The 18,042-nt window shown below is 51.7% G+C and overlaps 2 protein-coding genes across 3 annotated transcripts in view; both read right to left on the reverse strand.

Annotated features, from left to right (window-relative positions):
* Positions 1-14,449, reverse strand: part of LOC125955253 (myosin heavy chain, non-muscle) — a 34,639-nt gene extending 20,190 nt beyond the window's left edge. The window contains exons 1-3 of one of the 2 annotated variants that reach the window (XR_007469092.1): positions 13,328-14,449; positions 12,640-13,158; positions 8,494-8,709 (exon numbers count right to left, since the gene is read on the reverse strand). Coding sequence is in view for 1 of the 2 variants with exons in the window: in XM_049686301.1 (XP_049542258.1) it covers positions 8,494-8,709; positions 12,640-12,774 (351 nt within the window). In the remaining variant the exon portion in view is untranslated. The remainder of the gene's footprint in view (positions 1-8,493; positions 8,710-12,639; positions 13,159-13,327) is intronic. The other variant, XM_049686301.1, reaches the window with a different exon arrangement.
* A 1,854-nt stretch (positions 14,450-16,303) lies between these two features.
* LOC125955323 (AP-3 complex subunit sigma-2) lies at positions 16,304-18,034 on the reverse strand. Its single transcript, XM_049686441.1, has 4 exons — positions 17,971-18,034; positions 17,617-17,805; positions 17,411-17,502; positions 16,304-17,351 (listed from the first exon to the last, which is right to left on the reverse strand). The coding sequence occupies exons 2-4, from the start codon at positions 17,683-17,685 to the stop codon at positions 16,937-16,939; spliced, it is 576 nt and encodes a 191-aa protein (XP_049542398.1). The 5' UTR covers positions 17,686-17,805; positions 17,971-18,034; the 3' UTR covers positions 16,304-16,936.
* Between the last annotated feature and the right edge of the window lie 8 nt (positions 18,035-18,042).

An 18,042-nucleotide genomic window follows, 5' to 3' on the forward strand; every position in this document is an offset into this window, starting at 1 on the left:
CCATCACCAGCAACATCACTAACACAACCACCACCAACATCATCAACCATTCGCAGCGATCGCGAGAGAAAGAAACATCGCCCTAGCGCGACCCTCACCCCGCTCCCCACAGTTCCGGTCGTTAGAACGTGTACGCATCTCTATTAAGATCGCCGCCGCCGCTGCTTGCGGTCTTGGTTGGTTTTGGTGTTTTTTTTTTGTAAGTTTCCTCTCCAAGATCCGATCCCGCGAACACACCACCGACCATTAGTAATTCCAAGCACGTGTGTTCAGCATTCCAAGAGCAAGAGCAGTAGTGTGGCCTGACGGGCTCGGTTCGACTGGAACAGAAGACATGGCAAGGTCTCCTCCCCTTACTCACGGCAAGTGAACCAAGGAAATTAAGCGAGTAATTGATGATCAACTAGAAAGGTTAGCCTTGCGCGGTTGAGGAGGAATGTTGCTTTCCTTGGCTGGAATGCAAAATTCTATCGATCGGTAGACTCATCTCAACGAGTCTCCATCTGGTCATTAACTATCACCACAACAACCTTGTGGTGCGGCGATGATCGTTAGATGATCGCACCATTGCTTACATCGTAGCCGATGTTAAGTAGGTAAGAGAGAAAGAGAGAGATCAACAGGAGTTCTCGGTTTCGTTGGTTGCTGAAGCAGCATTTGGACATTTCAAACACGTCGCTCCTCCCGTCAGATGGTGACTCATCGGTCGATGAGTGCTGTCCGTTGACAACCGTGCCTCGCTGGCACACAGGAGAAGAAGAAGGGGTGCTTCGAAGCTGGAGGAATGCGACGACGAAGAAGCTCGATTGGATACGCTCTGTTTGTATCTGTTTTGGCCGCACTCGATACCCTGGACCGTTGAGGCGGTTCGCGTAAAGGTCCTTCACGTGGTCGTGTGTATGTGTTGTGTTTGTTTGCCAGGTCAAACAAAGAGGTCTCCGGCTATTTGAGGGAAAAGACAACGACCAAACATGCCCGCAACATGGCGGATGAATGAATCTGACGTAATGTTGCGGATGATTGGCTTATGAGGGGAGGGACACCGTGACGACCCGGTTTGTGTCAGTTGGCAAACGTTATCCGGGCATGCTTTTGCTCCACACATATCAATCCAATAAGATATCAACAAATCGAAGACGGAACACTGCCCATAGGATGACGCGGTTGTGCGTGCCACGTTCGTGTTCGTATGTGATGATACACAGACAGATTGATCATCATCGAAACGCGACTAGAAAATTGTGCGTCAACGAGCTTCAATTGGCCTCAACGAAACCGATCCAAGCCGTAGAAGGAGTATGGCGTGACGTGTAGTTGGTGTTGCGCTAGCTGACGACTATTAAACATCGATCTCGCGACCACCAGTGATGCAGGGAACTTGCGTGCAGTGATTCTTCGTTGAATATTTCATTATCACGGTTCGTCTGGATCAAAACCGTCTGAACAAAGAAGCGAAGTTGTTGCACCACAACAGCGCGGCGCCAGAGCTCTGGAATGGAGAAGGATGCACACGGGTCGGTCGCCATCACGATCTCGGATGGCTGACCGCCAACCGCCGTCATGTCGTGGTGGTGGTGGTGGTGGTGCTGTGCAACGCAATGACGCAAGCCTGACTGGTCTGTGGTCTGTCTTTAATGGCCGCGCTACGCTGCGCTGCGCTGTGCTGTCTTCTTGCTCGGCGTCTCGGCGAACCCTTTACTATTCTTGGGGTGTGCGGCGATGATGATGATGATGCCGCGCTAAATGATATTTACTCGCACACTCGGGGTCAACCGAACCGGGCGCGTTGAGTTGAGTAGTGACAATTGAAGGTTAATAACGCCGCCACCCGCCTTGGAGCATCGAGTGCAACAAGTCCCGAAGAAGAACAAGGAAAAGAGAAGAAGCCAACAGCCGATTGTTCTCAAACCATGCACCGGGGCTTATGCACCGGTTCCTAGTTGAAGGGACGGCATGAAGGAGTAGCATTGGATTACAAAGACCGTTTAACGTTGATTGGATTCACGGACCCCCACAACGGGCCCTCGTTCTCGCCCCTTCATTCTCTAATCAGGGTGCCGTGGAAGTGGAAGGATTAGCACACGGACACACCGCGGTGTGTGATAGGTGTGGGCATGAAGTGTGCATTAAGTACAGGAACCAACACGCAGCAACCGATTAGTAGCGAAACGCGAAACGCCATGTAAGGCTCTTAAGGGGTGTTTGCTGCACTCGGAAATGGTCACCGACGAGCAATAGCAGCAGCAGCAGCAGTAGCAGGACATCGTAGCAACGCCAGGAAACCCCGACGATGCAGCAATTGACCGACTCCTGAATAACGGCGGAAAGGAATGCTTTCACGGGCCGGCCTGACATAAGTGTGTCAGCAGCAGCAGCAACAAACATGAATCACCAGACACCAGAGCGGGACGGTTTCCACCTGCCACAGTCCGGCCACCGTGCCAAGTCGCCTGGCGCCACAATCTGCTGCTGCTGCCATGGCTGCCACGGCAGTATGGCACCCCGCGATCGCGAACTATACGCGGACTTGCCATTTTTGGATGTAACATCATAACATCAACCAAAACGGGCGCTGGTTTGTGCGCGATCGTGCGATCGCGAGAAATGCTGGCCTCTACACAATCGTGTTGTGCCCCGTGTGTGCGTGACCTACAACACGATCACCTTTCCTCACCCCTTGGCTGCTCCGTGTGGCGGTCCTCTCTCATGCGGCGGAAGGTCAGCTTTAGACCGTTCAACGCAATATGACTACTACCATCACCATCGGAGGGATACGATACTGTTCCCAGGAGAGTGCAGTAGGAGTGCAGAACACATGCGCCAGATGGATCGATCATGCATGCATGCATGCACACGCTACTGCTGCTGCACTCGCGGGAATGCAGACAAAAAACCGTTTGAAGGATTTCGCTTGAACGAAAGGCGCGATCGCATGAAGTATGATCAGCCAACCGCCAGTCAGTGATGATGATGATGATGATGGCGCCACAACGTCATGCGTGCCGTAAACGGATTTGCTTCCATTTATGGTTAAAAAGCAAATGATGCCTTTCAGCGAAATCGAAACTGCCACCGGGGATCCAGCAGATGGTGGAGTGACCAGGACATGACGGCTCGAATACATTTCTTTGGACATATGGAGCACCCTCTGGGAGGCGAGTTAAAATAGCCGCTAATGTACTTAACACGTAGATCACCGGCGGACGCACGCACGCACGTACGGTTATCGCGTGCCGAGTGTGATCGCGTCCATCATCAATCAAATGGCCGAAAGGTACAACAAAAGCGCACTGCTCAAATCATCTCGTCACCTCGTCTCTCAAGTGTGGCGGCCGCAGCATTCCTTCTTCCCATCATGCCAAGTGACGCGAAAACTTGAGCTTTCAGCAGGCATTAGGTGGTGTCCACTGCTCGAGCATAATAACTGAAAGACCTTTCAGCAAGCCGTCAGCGCGCCGCTCAAGGTGTTTCTCGGGCGCGGAGAGACTGACCAACCGCCTCGAGTGAGCTGCAAAGTGGGACACTTCCAAAATTAGCAAGACAGCCTCCTCTCCTTCTCTTTCCCTCTCTCTCTCTCTCTCTCATTCTCAGAGCATAAGGCTGATCTCTGGTGCAAACGCGCACAATAGAATGCGTCCGTCCATGAAGATATTCGATTACGCCCCGCCGCCAGCCAAGTAGGTTACAGCGGCAGCTGCATTGTTTTCTTGGAGGCCTGAACACTAATCATAACCAGAGTACCATCGGTGTCCACCATCATGGTAGTATCGCAGCTTCACACCAGAGACTCACTCGCAACGTGACTTTCGGGAGGTCGTTTGAGATCGGACACTCCTCCGGATTGATCGTTTGTTAGCCGTATCGCACCGTGAGGCTGAGTCAGAGGCTGCGCGCCGTCATCCCTATATCTAATGTCGTGGCCGATCCGAATATGGCCAATCGAAGCAGAACTAGCATTGGGTACGATGCAAATGAGGTAAGTTGCTTCTGATGCCACTAGTGAGACCATTAGTATCCCTAGGAAGAGGAAGAGGAGAAGGAAAACCACAAAATGTTCAATCAACCGTAGAGATAGATAGAAAGAGAGCGAAAGGGAGTGCACGGGAGTAGCTGGTTAGCATTAAGAACTCCAGAGGTTCTAACGTTCCACTAGCATGCAGCATAGCAAAACGATGACGGTACTTCGCCTTCGAAAGACATTCCTCGGAACCAAGGGCCGACGTTTTGCTGAGAGTGCTGCAAACAAACGAAGTTGACAACAACACAGCACCGGAGTGGAGGAAAAGTTCTGGGCTGTGGCGGGGTTTGTGTGTGTGTGTGTGTGTGCTGCTTGTGGCAAAGCGAAACTAAAACAATCGCCCGCCATTCTTACATTGCTGACGTGTCCCGTCCGTATGACGTCGAAAGCGTGCGATGATTCTGGACGACAACACTGCCAGACGATAAACGATGGCGACTCGCCGTGATGCTCGATTTCTGCGTGCAAACATGCAAAGCACGCACGCACCACGCCCCATGAGGACCAATGGTTGTGGTTGAGCCACCTCGCTCAAAGCTCAAAGGCCTCTGGAATGATCATCTCCTCTTGAACGCGCGCCCGTCTTTGCTGTGCGTTCAAAGGCTTGCTATTGCTGCTGATTGTGAGGTGTCTTCTCTTGCTCCAGGCAACAGGTCTGGTTGAAACGCGATCACTGATCATATCGCGGCGTGCGTTGCGCGTTGCTGCGGATGATTCGCGCCATCGGACAGAATACTGATGAGACATGATCCTGGGCGTGGTGGAGATGGGAGAGTGTGGTATTGGGAATCCAGAGTTTTCTTTTTCAATTCCTGCTGATTGCGATGACTGTTCAGGCCAGTGCGATCTTATTTCCTTCCTCCGGATGCATCGCCAGACAGACGAGTGAACTGGAATAGGGGCAAGAAATATAGTCAACAGCGTCGCCACCACCCCCAGCGCACAAACACACACTCGCGCATGCAACTGGTTGCGACTGGCGTGGCGTGGCGTGTGCGTTGAAGCATAACCTCCTATCGCTATCAACCTTCCATGCAATGCGGGTATGTGGTGCGCTAGGGCGAATGTAGCTCGCATCACCAATGTCACCAAGCCCCCGTCGTCTTGTCAGCTTTCCATATGCGCGCTTTCGGTATTTGATACACACAGTGGAAGAACGAAACACAGAAGTCAACCGATAAGAAACGGAAGTAGTAGAGGATCGGGCGCACCGTCTAGAGAGTTTAATAAACTCTGGCAACTTGAACTTGCGCTTCTCTCGCTTTCGTACCAAGAATGAATGTCTAGAGTGCCACACCGCCGGTTGGCTGGCTGGCTGGCTGGCTGGACGACCATCACCAGCAACCCAACAAAATATGTTGCGCAGTGCATGACGTCATCGAGGGCTCTTTGTCATCAGCGGCACAAAGAGACGCGCGCGGCGCAAAGCATCATATACCACGGCATTTCGCGTTCGTAGCGTTGACTCATTACTCTACCTCACCAGCGGTGGCGCAGTGATGAGTGGTAGAGGTGGACGCAATCAGCGGCAGATAAGAAATTCCTAACCCTCCCTCTCTCACTTCCTTCGCATCGGCCTACTAAGCCCTCGAACTGCTACTCGACAACACTCGACGCACTCGGAGGGCTCGACGGCTACTCGGATTCAATTTCAATTTTAAAGTTCAAGTTGAACCCCACAAAATTAGTGTCAAGAGTGGAGGAGCACGCACACACCCATGCACGTGCGTATGTGGGGACAACGCCACGGTGGCAGTGATTAAATAATTACCAGCAGCACCAGCGGAGAGCCTAGAGCATGCGGGAATACATTAACCGTGGACGCACATTATTTAAATTGCGCGGCACGCAAACGACGGTTAGCCCTGTCGTCGTCGTCGTCGTTGTCATCATCATCCCTCTTTCTCTCTCTCTCTTTCTCTCTGTGGGCGATGCGGTGGCGTGGCAGCGGCGGCGGCGGCTTTTGTTGTGTGGCGGCAAACAACGCGGAAACGCGAACCAAACGGAGCGCGCGTGTGGTGTAGGTGTGCCTAACAAGACCAACAACCAAACGTGGGAATGGTGGGTACACACCACACCACGCCACACCACGCCACAGCACGATCACGCCAAGATGGCGATCAGTGGAGCCAACCTGCCAACACCGGCTGCTCTCCTGCGGCCGTGTTGGCGCATTCTCTTCCTGTGCTGATGTGAAATGGATCAGCGGCGGTCGGCAGCAGCAGCACCGGTGGTCGATCGTCGCGCAAATTGATTGATTTTAAACGAGATTCTCGCGCGCGCGCGCGCGCGTACGGCCCTCGCTTTGACTGTGTCGGTGGTTTATGTGGTCCAGTCCGGTCTGTGCGTGCGTGGGAAGGGCACGGCTTCACTTCTTTCATCTTCGATTCAGGCCCTACTAACCACCCTGTGTGATGCTGCGTGATCGTCATTCATGGATCGTTCCGAATGATTCCACATTTTGCGGATGTAAATGCGGTCGTGGTTCATCCGTCGCACGGCACAGAATACACAGACGCCACCGCCACGACAACGCTTCGGTATACCATCATGAATCACACATGTTGTGGAAGAAGAGACCACCGATGACACCCACTGACACCGTCCGTCGCCTGCCAGAGCAAGTCAGTGATGAACAAGTCGAACCAACCGAACGCCGGAAAATGGGTTACAGATGCAAAGGAGGGGAAGGGAGTGCATGTGTTTATGTGTGTATTGTTCGAATGGACGTATTCAAATCGACACACCCCGCAATTGATGCTGGCGGTGGTTGACTGACTGCTACTTTCTATGATCTCCTTCTCTCTTTCTCTCTCTCTCTCTTCCCTTCCAACGGTCGTCGTGGGCCAACCACCGGGGAAAATCGGAGGCTTCCGACAGTCATAAATTCATAAATCCCGCTTGTGGGATGTGGCTGGCGTTACGAAAACCGGATCATGTTTAACCAAATCAAACCGAATGTCTCTAGAGGGTGGGAGAGGTTGACCCGAGGAGCAGTAAGCTTACTGGGCGAGACATTAACAACAGTTGAACCTCAATAGCACAAACGCAGTGAAAGCGACATGGAAAGGACAAGCTTTAAAAGGACGAATGAAATTATACTTTAATCAGCGAGGAACTCACTTATCAGACGTTACACCACAGTCGATCGGTGATTTAGTAATTTTCGATTGAATGTCACTGCCTTTTAAGGTAGGCCAATCACGCCCATTCTGCACAACCGGAAGGTTTAAAACAGAAATTAACGGGATGTGACACTATATAATGGTTGCTAAGAGTGGTAACCATCGCAGCATTCATCATATTTGAACAGACTAAAAGTCTCGTGAGATAAGTACTGATGCAATACCGAGTACTGGAATTAAAAAGGAACCTATATAGTTTCGTCCTTGGCGCTCGATGTCTTGATTATGACCGGTTGGTTGGTTGCTACGGTGTTACTACGCGAATCTCTGCTGTTATGTCATTGTCGAATGAGCACTCTTGACCCTAAGTACAGATCAGCGAAACAGAAACAGGATTTCGCTTTTGGCTTGACGGTGTGTGTCCGCGTTTATTTATTTTACCCCTTCCTCGGCACTACACAACAGCAGGTCCTTAATTGATTGATGATTGACAGGAGCGACACAATTACCGATGTCTCTCTTCATATCGCTCTCTCTCTCTCTCTCTCTCTCTGGCCGTTTGGTGGCCATTGCGTAAAGCGTAGCGCAATAAACTACGAACAATGAAGAGCCGATTGAACATTGCATTGAGGAGAAAGTGCTTTAAATTGTGCGATTTTGCACCTTCACCAAGAGCCACACAAGATGGATGCATTCCTGGAGACATTCCTTCGGCAGCTTACCTGCGAAGCATCGGAAACCGAGCGTAGAGAGAGAAAGAGAGCAGGCAGCGGAGATCGTAGTGACCTTTCGCTCCTCTTTTGTCCTCTCCTTCCCCATCTCCCCGAAAACGAGTAGCCACCAAAAAGGTTACTCAACACTCACACTAGTGTGTTGTCCGTCCATGATTCGAGGTGAGGTAAGGTTGTTCTCATAAATTCTTTGCCTCCCAAAAATGGTGAACCAGCCTCTGTGTCGCTGGCGCGACCGCGGATCCAGCGCCAGCGCGGACCAACAACAACCGCCACACAGTCAACCCAATAAGGCAACGGTGGCACAACCAAAAAAGGAACCCAATGGCACACCATTCGCCCGTTCGTTCGCGCACTCACTCGCTCGCCGATCGTCTTGTCTCCGTTGCTTCACGTAACCCAGAGAAGCCGTTGCCTTCGACAAAAATTGGTGGCACATCGATCGAGCCTTCACGAGGCCCCGGCCAGGGCCCAAAAGATGGCCGCTGCTCGTGGTTAACGACGTCCTCTTATGAGTAGTCGAGCAAAAGAACAGTAAATCCAATCGTGTACGGTGAGTGTCACCGATTGGCGTCCGTTGGAAAAGGGCAGAGCGCGCGCACATCGCGGTGTTACTTACATATATCAGTCCGGAGTAGTATCGGTCCTTGATGTTGTGCAGGACGGACGCTTCGTTCAGGCACGTCAGCTCGGCCATATCTTCGACTTTGTCGAACTTGGGCGGGTTCATTTTCTGGATGTCGTCCTTAAGTACCAGAACGCGCTTGCCGGTTTCGGCAAGCTCCACCTCGACCTCATCGCCCCGTTCGCCTTTGATGCTCGCGGCAACAAAGCCCTAGAAAGATAAAGAGAAGGAGAAGGAGAAAAAAGATTAGAATTCAATTGTTGTTTAGGAAGGCGTTTGGCCGTTAGTGCAACTAATCGATCGGACACACTTTGAAGATTGGAAGCGATCGCGGAGGCCGTGCATATTTCGAGTATCCCTCGCGTATTGCGCATCCAGTCACAGTAGGCAGAGGCAAAGGGATGAGAGGGATTGATGGTACATACGGCACTGCTGACCTACATCGGCGGCGCGTACACAACGGAGAGTCCGGTTTACCCGCGTGTCCGCTTCTCGCCTATCTTTCCTCCCTCACCGATCACACCACTCTCGATCATCAGCTCGAAACAAGGTTTTCTTCGCGAGGGAAACTGCGGCCACTACGTTGACCGTATATGGTAAGGTTTAGGTTCGGTTTCGGTTTGGACGAGCGTCAACGGCGGCGGCGTGTCCCCGTCCCCAGCGCGACCGTCCATCGTCGACGCCATCAACGGCGCGAGGAGACAGCAGCAGAGATTGCCAACAACAAGGTTGGCAGGCAGGCAGGCAGGCAGGCAGGCAGCAGGGTGCTTGGAGCTTTAGAAACGAACTCAGCACGTTCTCCGGTGACGGCACGGGCAGCAGCACTCTTCTCGTTTCCGCGCTTCCTCGCCACATTGCTTGGTGGCGCCGCGATCGTGTACCAAGGACGCAACATAAGTACTCGAGTGGCCTTGGCGGGCGCGATACTAGCCCCAGCGGTCGGGGTGGTTGATTACGCAGCTCGATGGTCCCTTCTTTCTTCACGAACTCGGCCTCTCGCAATCTTGAGAAGACTTTTTCCAGACAAGGGACTGGGACGTCGTAGGTCAATCTCATCGATCTTCTACACTTTGATCTATCAAAACGCAACACAACGATGATTTCATTTCACGAAGGAGTGGAGTAACTTGGACTCGACATGCTAATGATATTTCTGTGCTCCAGACGGTCGACCGGACGAACCGGACAGTGCGAGGACAAATGACTCATGGGTCGTTTCCTGCCACATTTAGCAAACAACACGTCCAACCGGGGCATGTTCCTCGCGTTCCGATCGAAATGCAGCGCAGATAACGCAACTCACGAAACCAGCCGATGAGATGATCCTCTCTCGCCGTGATCATCGAGAGAAAAAAGAAAACAACCAAAACAAAACGGTTTGGTTTCGTTAGCGTAGATATTCATTTGTTTCACCGTCGATCCCTGGCCTAGGCCGGATGGATGTGGTACATCATGGCTACCACCTCACGGAAGGGAAGGGGAGACCTCTTTCCCATCCACAAGCTTAGTCACCACTAGCGAACCAGCGGAAATGATGACGATCGCACTCGATAATATCTGGGGTTTGTGTTTTTTTTTTGTCGGGAGGAAATTTTCGTGAAAACTTTTCTTGGAAAACCCGGCTGGTGGCAGCACAATATCATCATCATCATCATCATCATCATGATCATGCTCAGCTCACCCTCTGAAACCTCTTCACTTACAGGGGCGTTGGCCCAGGCCACACCAGAGGCTTGCTGTGGCCGATGTGTGCGTGATCCCTCTCGGCACTCCAAAGCCAGACGCAGCAGCGTACCATCAACCGGTCGTCGTTATCTTTTCAGCAGTTTTTTTTGCTCAAAATGTTTACTTTAAAAACAGTTATTTACTTTTTGCCATCATGCGCTTCCCTTCCCCTGTTGCTATCCACCACTCACCAGAGCGTTTGGGTTGGGGGTCAGTCTTTGGACCTTTTACGAGGGAGGACCACCAAGAGCATGATGGTCAAATGAAAAAGTAAAAACGGGAAGAAGGTTCGCTTCTCATTTAGCTTAGTGCAGGGCCGTGCGTGCGCACGAACGGGAAACGAAGCCGCGCAAGAGCGAAATGGCGGCATGGCAACTTACACTTTTTTTTATCAGCGATCGCGAGTGCGCGCATGTAACGAGCGACGATCGCCGTGGATCAACATGGATAGGTGACGTCATCTACTGACTCTTGGCCCCAATAATACTAATGTTAATGCGCTGCCAGATCGGAGACCGAAAAATGATTATGTCTCAAGAAAGAAAGAACGAGGAAGCATCAAGGAATCGACATTTTAAAATTTAAAAGGCCGAGAACGCAAACACACCAGACCAACACACCAGATTGTGTATTTTGTTGATCCTTGGCGGCGACGTGTCCAAATGGAATTCTTTTCTTGTGTTTTTTCTTTTTTCATTCCGAGGAGAGCAACGAATTCAAAGAAGAATATTGATCCAATGCAACTTTGTCGGCGGTCGTCGTAGCTGGAGAAGCTCGCTTCTTGGCTTTGAAATCGAGAAGCGATACTGAAACCAAACAACAGCATCATTGCCGTCACCGCTGAGTGCGGGCTCTCTCTCTCGCTCAGGTCAATGTCTTCACCAGGGTGAGGGTGGTGTAATGGTGGTGGCAGTAACCCCCCCCCCCCCCCCTCCCCCATCATGGCGTGGCGGTTACCGGCATTAAGAACTCAAGACATACCACACCAAAGAGCTTATGCGCGCGACGTTGATGGTGCATCGCCCCGCGGAGAAGCCAGAGAGAAGATATGCAACTCGGATGCAGGGCGGTGGTTGGCCAAACAAGAGCATTGGCCAACTCACACACACACACACACACACACACACACACACACACACACACACACACACACACACACACACAGACTCATCGAGTGCTAGCAGAAAAAGGGTTCCAAGTCGCGAGAAGTCGGGGGGCGAGGAGCAATCAATGTAAGAATGGCAAGTAAGCGGCGTGGTTTCTCTCGCCGGTCTTGGCGCACGCACACATCCGTCTCTGTCTGGCCGTTGCCGCGTGTGTACGAAAATCCATGCGGAAAACTGCTGGCACATGGCATCCGCATCAGCATCAGCAACCGAAGCATCGAACACACCAACACGAACGACTAAACAGACGCAGCCCCGTCGAGCCGGCGAATTTTCCGGTTCTCCACACATCCATGCGTGCCGTGCCGGAGAGCTACGGTTAGAGACCTTATCAAACATTCATATTCCAATTTAGCAACATCACGTCACCGTGCAGCGGGACGACGACACACCGCCATCGGAACCATCATTTCATCGAATATCAATCAAACCGTACTCAACTCGCTCGGTTCTCGTCGTTCGTCGTGGCATCCGAAAACGCAACCATCAAAAGGCCGATGAGGCCAGAACGCGTTTATATCCTATCTTATCTTATCTTGCCAACGCCAACTATGCTGCCATCCCCTCCCAACTCGCCAAAAAACCAAAGACCATCCGGTCATCGAGCGGCCAGCTTCGATCACAAAACGGAACGCAGCGGCGGAACTGATAAGAGGGTGCACAAATGGCCACATACACACACACACCCTCTTTCTCGCTCCCTAGGGAACGCGCGGTCTGACGGCTGCTTCCGCTACAAAACAACAACCCAATCCTCTCCTCCTCCCTATCCTTACAGAGCACCGGAATGATCCACACTCCAGCCGGCCCTGTGGCCGGGTGTTGAAATGGTCCTCTTTCCAATGGCCAGGGATGTTTTATCAATTTCCAAGAAAGCTTATCGCGTGACACTAACAACACCACCCGGGAATGTGCAATGTCCGCGAAGCGCTCAAGTAGTGTGACCAAACAGACAAAGGTGGGGCATGATTCAGATCTTTTCCAAATGAAACACTTATCCAGCATATGCAGCCAGCCACGTTCGCACCTCTCTTCATCATCCGGGATTTTCGATCCAAACACGCTGTGGTCGGGAGTAGAAACCAGGAGTGTGATTCATGCTTGGTGTGATTTCGTGTTGGAAGCGGAATTCGCTAAAAAATATGACTCATTCGTGGAGAGGGATTACGTTAGTGCTTTCCTCGGGTCGGGCCCATCTCCCCATTTGGTTAAACAAATGCTGATCCCCCGGACCTGTATGTGCTCTCACCTGTGATTCGTGGGGCACCCAGACGAGCCGCTTCTGTGTCCATTCGGCTTGCGTAGCCGGATCGTTGAACGAGTTCCGCTCGACCGACAGATACTTCAGCTCCGGGTCATTGCGATCCCGCAGATCCTCGGCCATGATGGTGGAGGCGGTGGTGACGGTTATGGTGGCGCCTGTTGTTTCACTTGCTTCACGCTGATCTACGGACAACGACGACGACGCCGATGATGATGAAGGGTGGATGAAAATGGATCGATGGACACTACACACTGGATGGGATGATGTTCGAGGGATTCGCTTGGTCGCAGAGTTTATAAATATGGCTTTTGGCAACTACGATTTACACACGATTTAGGTCACAACTCACTCACTAACATGCACACTCACTGCAAACTGCACTGCAACAGCGGTTTGCTTTGTTTGCTCACTTATCACTCACTATTTCATTTCGCAGATTGCCTTGGGGCCTTCCGGTATTTGCTCGATATTTATTCTCCACACGGCGCACACACAAACAATTTACTAAATTTAGGAAAACAAATAGCTGATTAATTAAATGAGAGAAAGAGAAAAGGGGGTAATGGGTTCTGTTCCAGCTAAAAAAAAAACCAGAACAAAAAGGATGGACACCAGAGCAGGGAGCTGGTAGACGCGCGGCAGACAACGCACAGCACTCCTTGGGCACACTCACGGAATACACGGTTCGCGCGATCGCGGATACCCACTGTTCCTCTGTCTTGTGTGTTCTGGCTTCGTGCGTACCGGTGGTGACGACAACACAACTGCTCGGTCACGTTGCACTTTGCCGTATGCTGAACCGTCGAGCCGTGTCCGCTGGTTTTGCTCAACGTCACCGTCGTCGTTGCCGTCGCGCGGGGATCACAGCGCCCGGGTGACAATAGTGGGGAGGGCTCGTGTCGTGATCGTTAGCGAAAGTTTTCGCGCATCAGGCTCTTGCAGGAGGAGCCCCCGATTTTGGGCTGTGGTAGCGGCGCCTTGGATGGGACAGAGACGTGTGTGGTTCGACCAGAAGACAACCCTTTTTCTCCTCCCCAAGATGCAGTCGGTGGGGACAGTGGTACAAAATCCTGGTGTATATGTGTGCGTGTTTGTCGTGACAAAGAATTCGGAACAAGGAGACCCAAGGAGAACCGGAGGGCTTCGGAACGGATTAGTCACCTGCCCCACACCCGTCGTCCATTTGTTAGTCCTGGATATTAGACTTGACCGTGAGGAGAAGTACTGAAATAGAAAACAGCAAGGATATGAGGATAGCCATTTTTTAACTTTATCCAGGACAGTTTGCATCCTTATCCATCGGAGGAGCGAGCCAGCTTCGACTGAATCCCGCATAATCCAACATTTCTGGCCCGTTTTGTCAACAGCTGCAGAGCGCATCTCGCCACGCCAGAGGGTAGTCGTGTGCCTAGGTGCCCTTTCGCTTCCTCCTTCTTTGGCTCTTTATGCTGCGGGGCCGGCGGACGCACCTTGCTGCTTTTTGGGCACTTTTCTCCAGAGCCAACGACGACGGCGACGACGACACAGCGAAGGACCACAACCACCACGGCAGTAACGGTGGTAACCACACGCACACATGACTGCCAGGCTGTCGCGACGTGCGTCCGACGATCTATCATTTCACGGTTCCTCTTTTCATCGCGTTTCGCGGCGTCGCGCGCGGCCATTCCAACCCTTTTGCGATTCCTTCCTTTCACGCACAGGCACTTCACGTTGAGGGCTCCGGCACAGGGCTCATTGATCGTCGATCCCACACCATCGTAACATCAAAACAAGCAAACAGAAAAACCTGCAGACCGTCGGGATGGCCGTCCTTCTTTCCACCAGCGGCAGACAGCACTGGTTCGGGTTCGATCGAAGCAGAAGATTATTTGGAAAACGAATTCGTTTTCCGTACCTGACGCGGCGTCGCGTAGCGCTGCTTTCCGGTTCTCGGGCAGAAGATGCACAAACACGCACACGTACACAATGGCCAGAATGCACCCGAGAGATGCACTTTCAAGAGGAACGGGGATGTGCAACGAAAAGGAACACGAGAGAAAAATGCATCCTTTTTTGAATCCCACAAAAAGGAACTGCGATCACCAACCGTTTTGTTATCGTTTGTAGTTCGATCCCCATTAGCGTTAAATAGTCTTAACAACCTGCAAAAGGACACTCTAGATACGGCCGAATGCCGATACTTTCCCGAGACGCTGCTTCTTCTACCGTCCAAAAATGTCGTTTGTTCCGGCAGCGGCAACGGTGGAAAGCAACAGCCGCTTCAAACCGCGGACAACACAAACGCGACAAATCATCCACCAGCACACAAACACACACACAGAGCCATTCCCGCGACGCTAGAGTGAGATGGCGCTATCCGTGCGAAAGAAGCCAAGGAGAGAGCGCGCGAGTCGAGTCATTTTTTCTCTCTTTTCTGCTCAACCAACGACGCCGTCTCGCTCAACCGGCGTACCGCTCTCTCGCTCTCGCACGCACGCGAGACAACGACCGCGATGCTGCTCGCTAAACGAGTTTTCTGTCGTCCCGGAACCCCCACCCGCTCCAGAAAACCGGACTCTGGAGGAGGAGGAGGAAGAGAAGGAGGCTCAAAATCCGGATCCCTGTACACCCGTTCGTCCTTGCGAATCCTGTCCGAGAAAGGTGTGCACAGGTCGATGTAGTGAAAGCGGAACTGGAGACCTGGAGAACTATTCCGCTTTTCCAGCAGGGTTTCTTGTAGGCGTAGACAGACACAGTTTACCGTCGCTCGTCCCCTCTTCTCTTCTCTGTTCCAACCGTTACTGCATTCCTCCGAATTCGAGATGCACGACGGTTCCCTTCTCAAGCACACTGAAGAGCCCAGCCGGTCTGTTCTGGGCGTTCTAGCGATGATGCGATCACCGGGAGGAACGAGGCGGAGCACCGGTTCCACTAATTGTAACTGCCGTCTATTACTCATCAATTCACGCACCGTGGAAATTAATAACAAATTTTGCTGGCCAGAGGTTGCTCTGGCGTGAGTCCGTCGAAAACTCCCCGGGATACGCAGAATTAGATACTGGAGGAAGAATACGGACTTGCAAGAGCGAAACGACTTTTTCAGAACCGCACTAACCGAAAGACCAAAATCAAGTGTGGCTTGGTGTCGCCTTTGCAGGACGTTGCCGTGAGCCTGGAGGCAGGTTCTTTCACTTTCCCGGCCGGCACGAAGGTGGGAGTTGCAAAAGAGTTAATTTTTTTCTTATCACCTTTCACGAACCCTCGTTGTTATCACGAAATTTACGAAAATTTGTTAAAAAGAGTTAAAAACCCCCACTTTTTGCAGCACGGCACAACAACGGCACAGGGTTGTAGCCCTTTTTTGCTTCAAATTTTTTGTGGCCAAAAGGCTCATATTTTATCGATCATCACTGTCGTGGTTTACATACCTGTGGGTTGAGGAGTTCGAAATACCGTCGCGCCGCGGAACTTTCGACTCCTGAATCCTGTTTATAAGCCATTCGAGCAGTTGGAATTCTGCTGGAATTATTTCCGGGATTTCCAACTCGTTTTTTTGTTTTTTCCGTTTTAATTAACCACCCCGGAGCGCCACGAATTGTGCCACGAAATGGAACGGGCTGAACGATTGGCGACACTCGCTGGAACACGATCACGTCTTTTCTCACTGAAATCATCCGAAGAGGTTCAAGTTTTTTCTTTAAAGTTTAATGCTGATTTCGCAATAAATCTCGTTTGAGCTCGCAACTCAAATAACTGACAATAGAGCACGCTTAAAAAAGTTAACAGAAAATTGCAATTCCATCCCGGAATGCGTTGCATTTGCGTGGCAAACGTCGACCGAACCGGAGATGGAACCGTCGGGCGGGGGAGGAATGGGGGGGGGGGGGCCTTAAGCACCGAATAAGATTGTAGAATATGTGGTTCAACGCCTCGTACTACTGCTACCCTACTATTCCTCCTGCTGCTGCTGCTAGAATATGTCTTCGTTGGTTCTTTCGGCGCCAGAGAGCAGACTTGATCGCGGCACCGGCGAAACTGCCGATGCGTGGTGATGGGTTTTGGACGATTTGAGTTTGGTCCGCCGGTGGCTATCGCGCAGATGTCTTCTTGATGGTGACAGAGCCCCGCTGTTGCTTCGCTCGCTGCCACTACAGTCGCGATCGGTGGCCCTACCCGACGTGCCGACGTACTCGGACTGGTAGCACTCGAAGCTAAACCCCTCCAAGCTGCTACTAATGGGAATGTACGAAGAGTCTGCGGCCATTTTGGTGAGCAGCGACGCGTCGAAATTGTGGTTTGGTCAGAACTTCAGGTCTTTGATCGCCTGCGGCAGATCCGGCAGCTTAATGTCTTTGATCTGCTGAGGGAGATTCATGCTTTTAACCGCGCTGACGGCCCGTGCCGGTGCCGCCGATATGCCGGCCTCCTGCTTCTGCAATTTGTTCTGCTCCTCGATCCGTGCCAGGATGTCGGTCATGTTTGTCTGCAGCACCATACCGCCCATGACCAGCTCGGACAGGATGTGGTGTACCGCGTCGGCATGGAAGATCAGATCCAGCTCGCACACGTTCTCGAAGCACTTGTCGAGCGTCTCGACAAACACCTGTATCAGATCCAGAATGCCGAGTTCGCTTTCCGACGAGTCAACGCAAAACACAAAGTACAGCGTCGCATAGTGCCGATAGATAAGTTTGTAGTCTGAACCGCCGATGAGGCTGTAATCAAAAAGCGGTGATCAGTGGTCGAGGCCCGAGTCGAAGGACAGCAAACTAACCTGCCACCTTCGAGGAAGTTGCACACATTATCATCCCGCTTCGAAACCAGCTGGAACGTTTCCTTTATGATCTGCTGCTGCATATCTTCATTCTGTCGCCCCCATATGGAGATAGTGAAGCAAGAGAAAAAGCGAAAGAACGGTATCGATTAATCACAGAATGTGCTGAAAAGGTGTGCGGTTCTGGAACCGCTGAATCCACATACGAAGTATTGGTAGAACTTGGAGAGCCGCGGTTTCCCATGATTGTTGAACACTAGAATCGCTTTGATCATCACGAAATTTGTTGGCCACGACCCCCGGATCGCTCTGCTGGCGCTGCTGCGGATGATTTTACTGCTGCGATTAGGCCAAACAAACACCCCCTCCTTCGCTTTTCCTCCTGCTGTTCGTTACTTTTGGTTTAGTGGGCATGTCGGCCAGTGCAGAAAAAATGAAGTAAAACCCATGCAGAAATGAGTTTTTTTTCGATCAAAAATTGTTGGGACCGTTAAGTGAATTAAACAATTAGGTGAGCAGTAGTGGACTACTAAATTAGTGCAAAATACTACTTTACAAACCCAACGGTACACTCGTGAACCGCATGGAGCACGCATCCGTATCCGGCCGAAAGTTATCTGTTCTGGTATTGG

Source organism: Anopheles darlingi, chromosome 3 (genome assembly GCF_943734745.1).
Source record: "Anopheles darlingi chromosome 3, idAnoDarlMG_H_01, whole genome shotgun sequence".
NCBI classification, from domain to species: domain Eukaryota; kingdom Metazoa; phylum Arthropoda; class Insecta; order Diptera; family Culicidae; genus Anopheles; species Anopheles darlingi.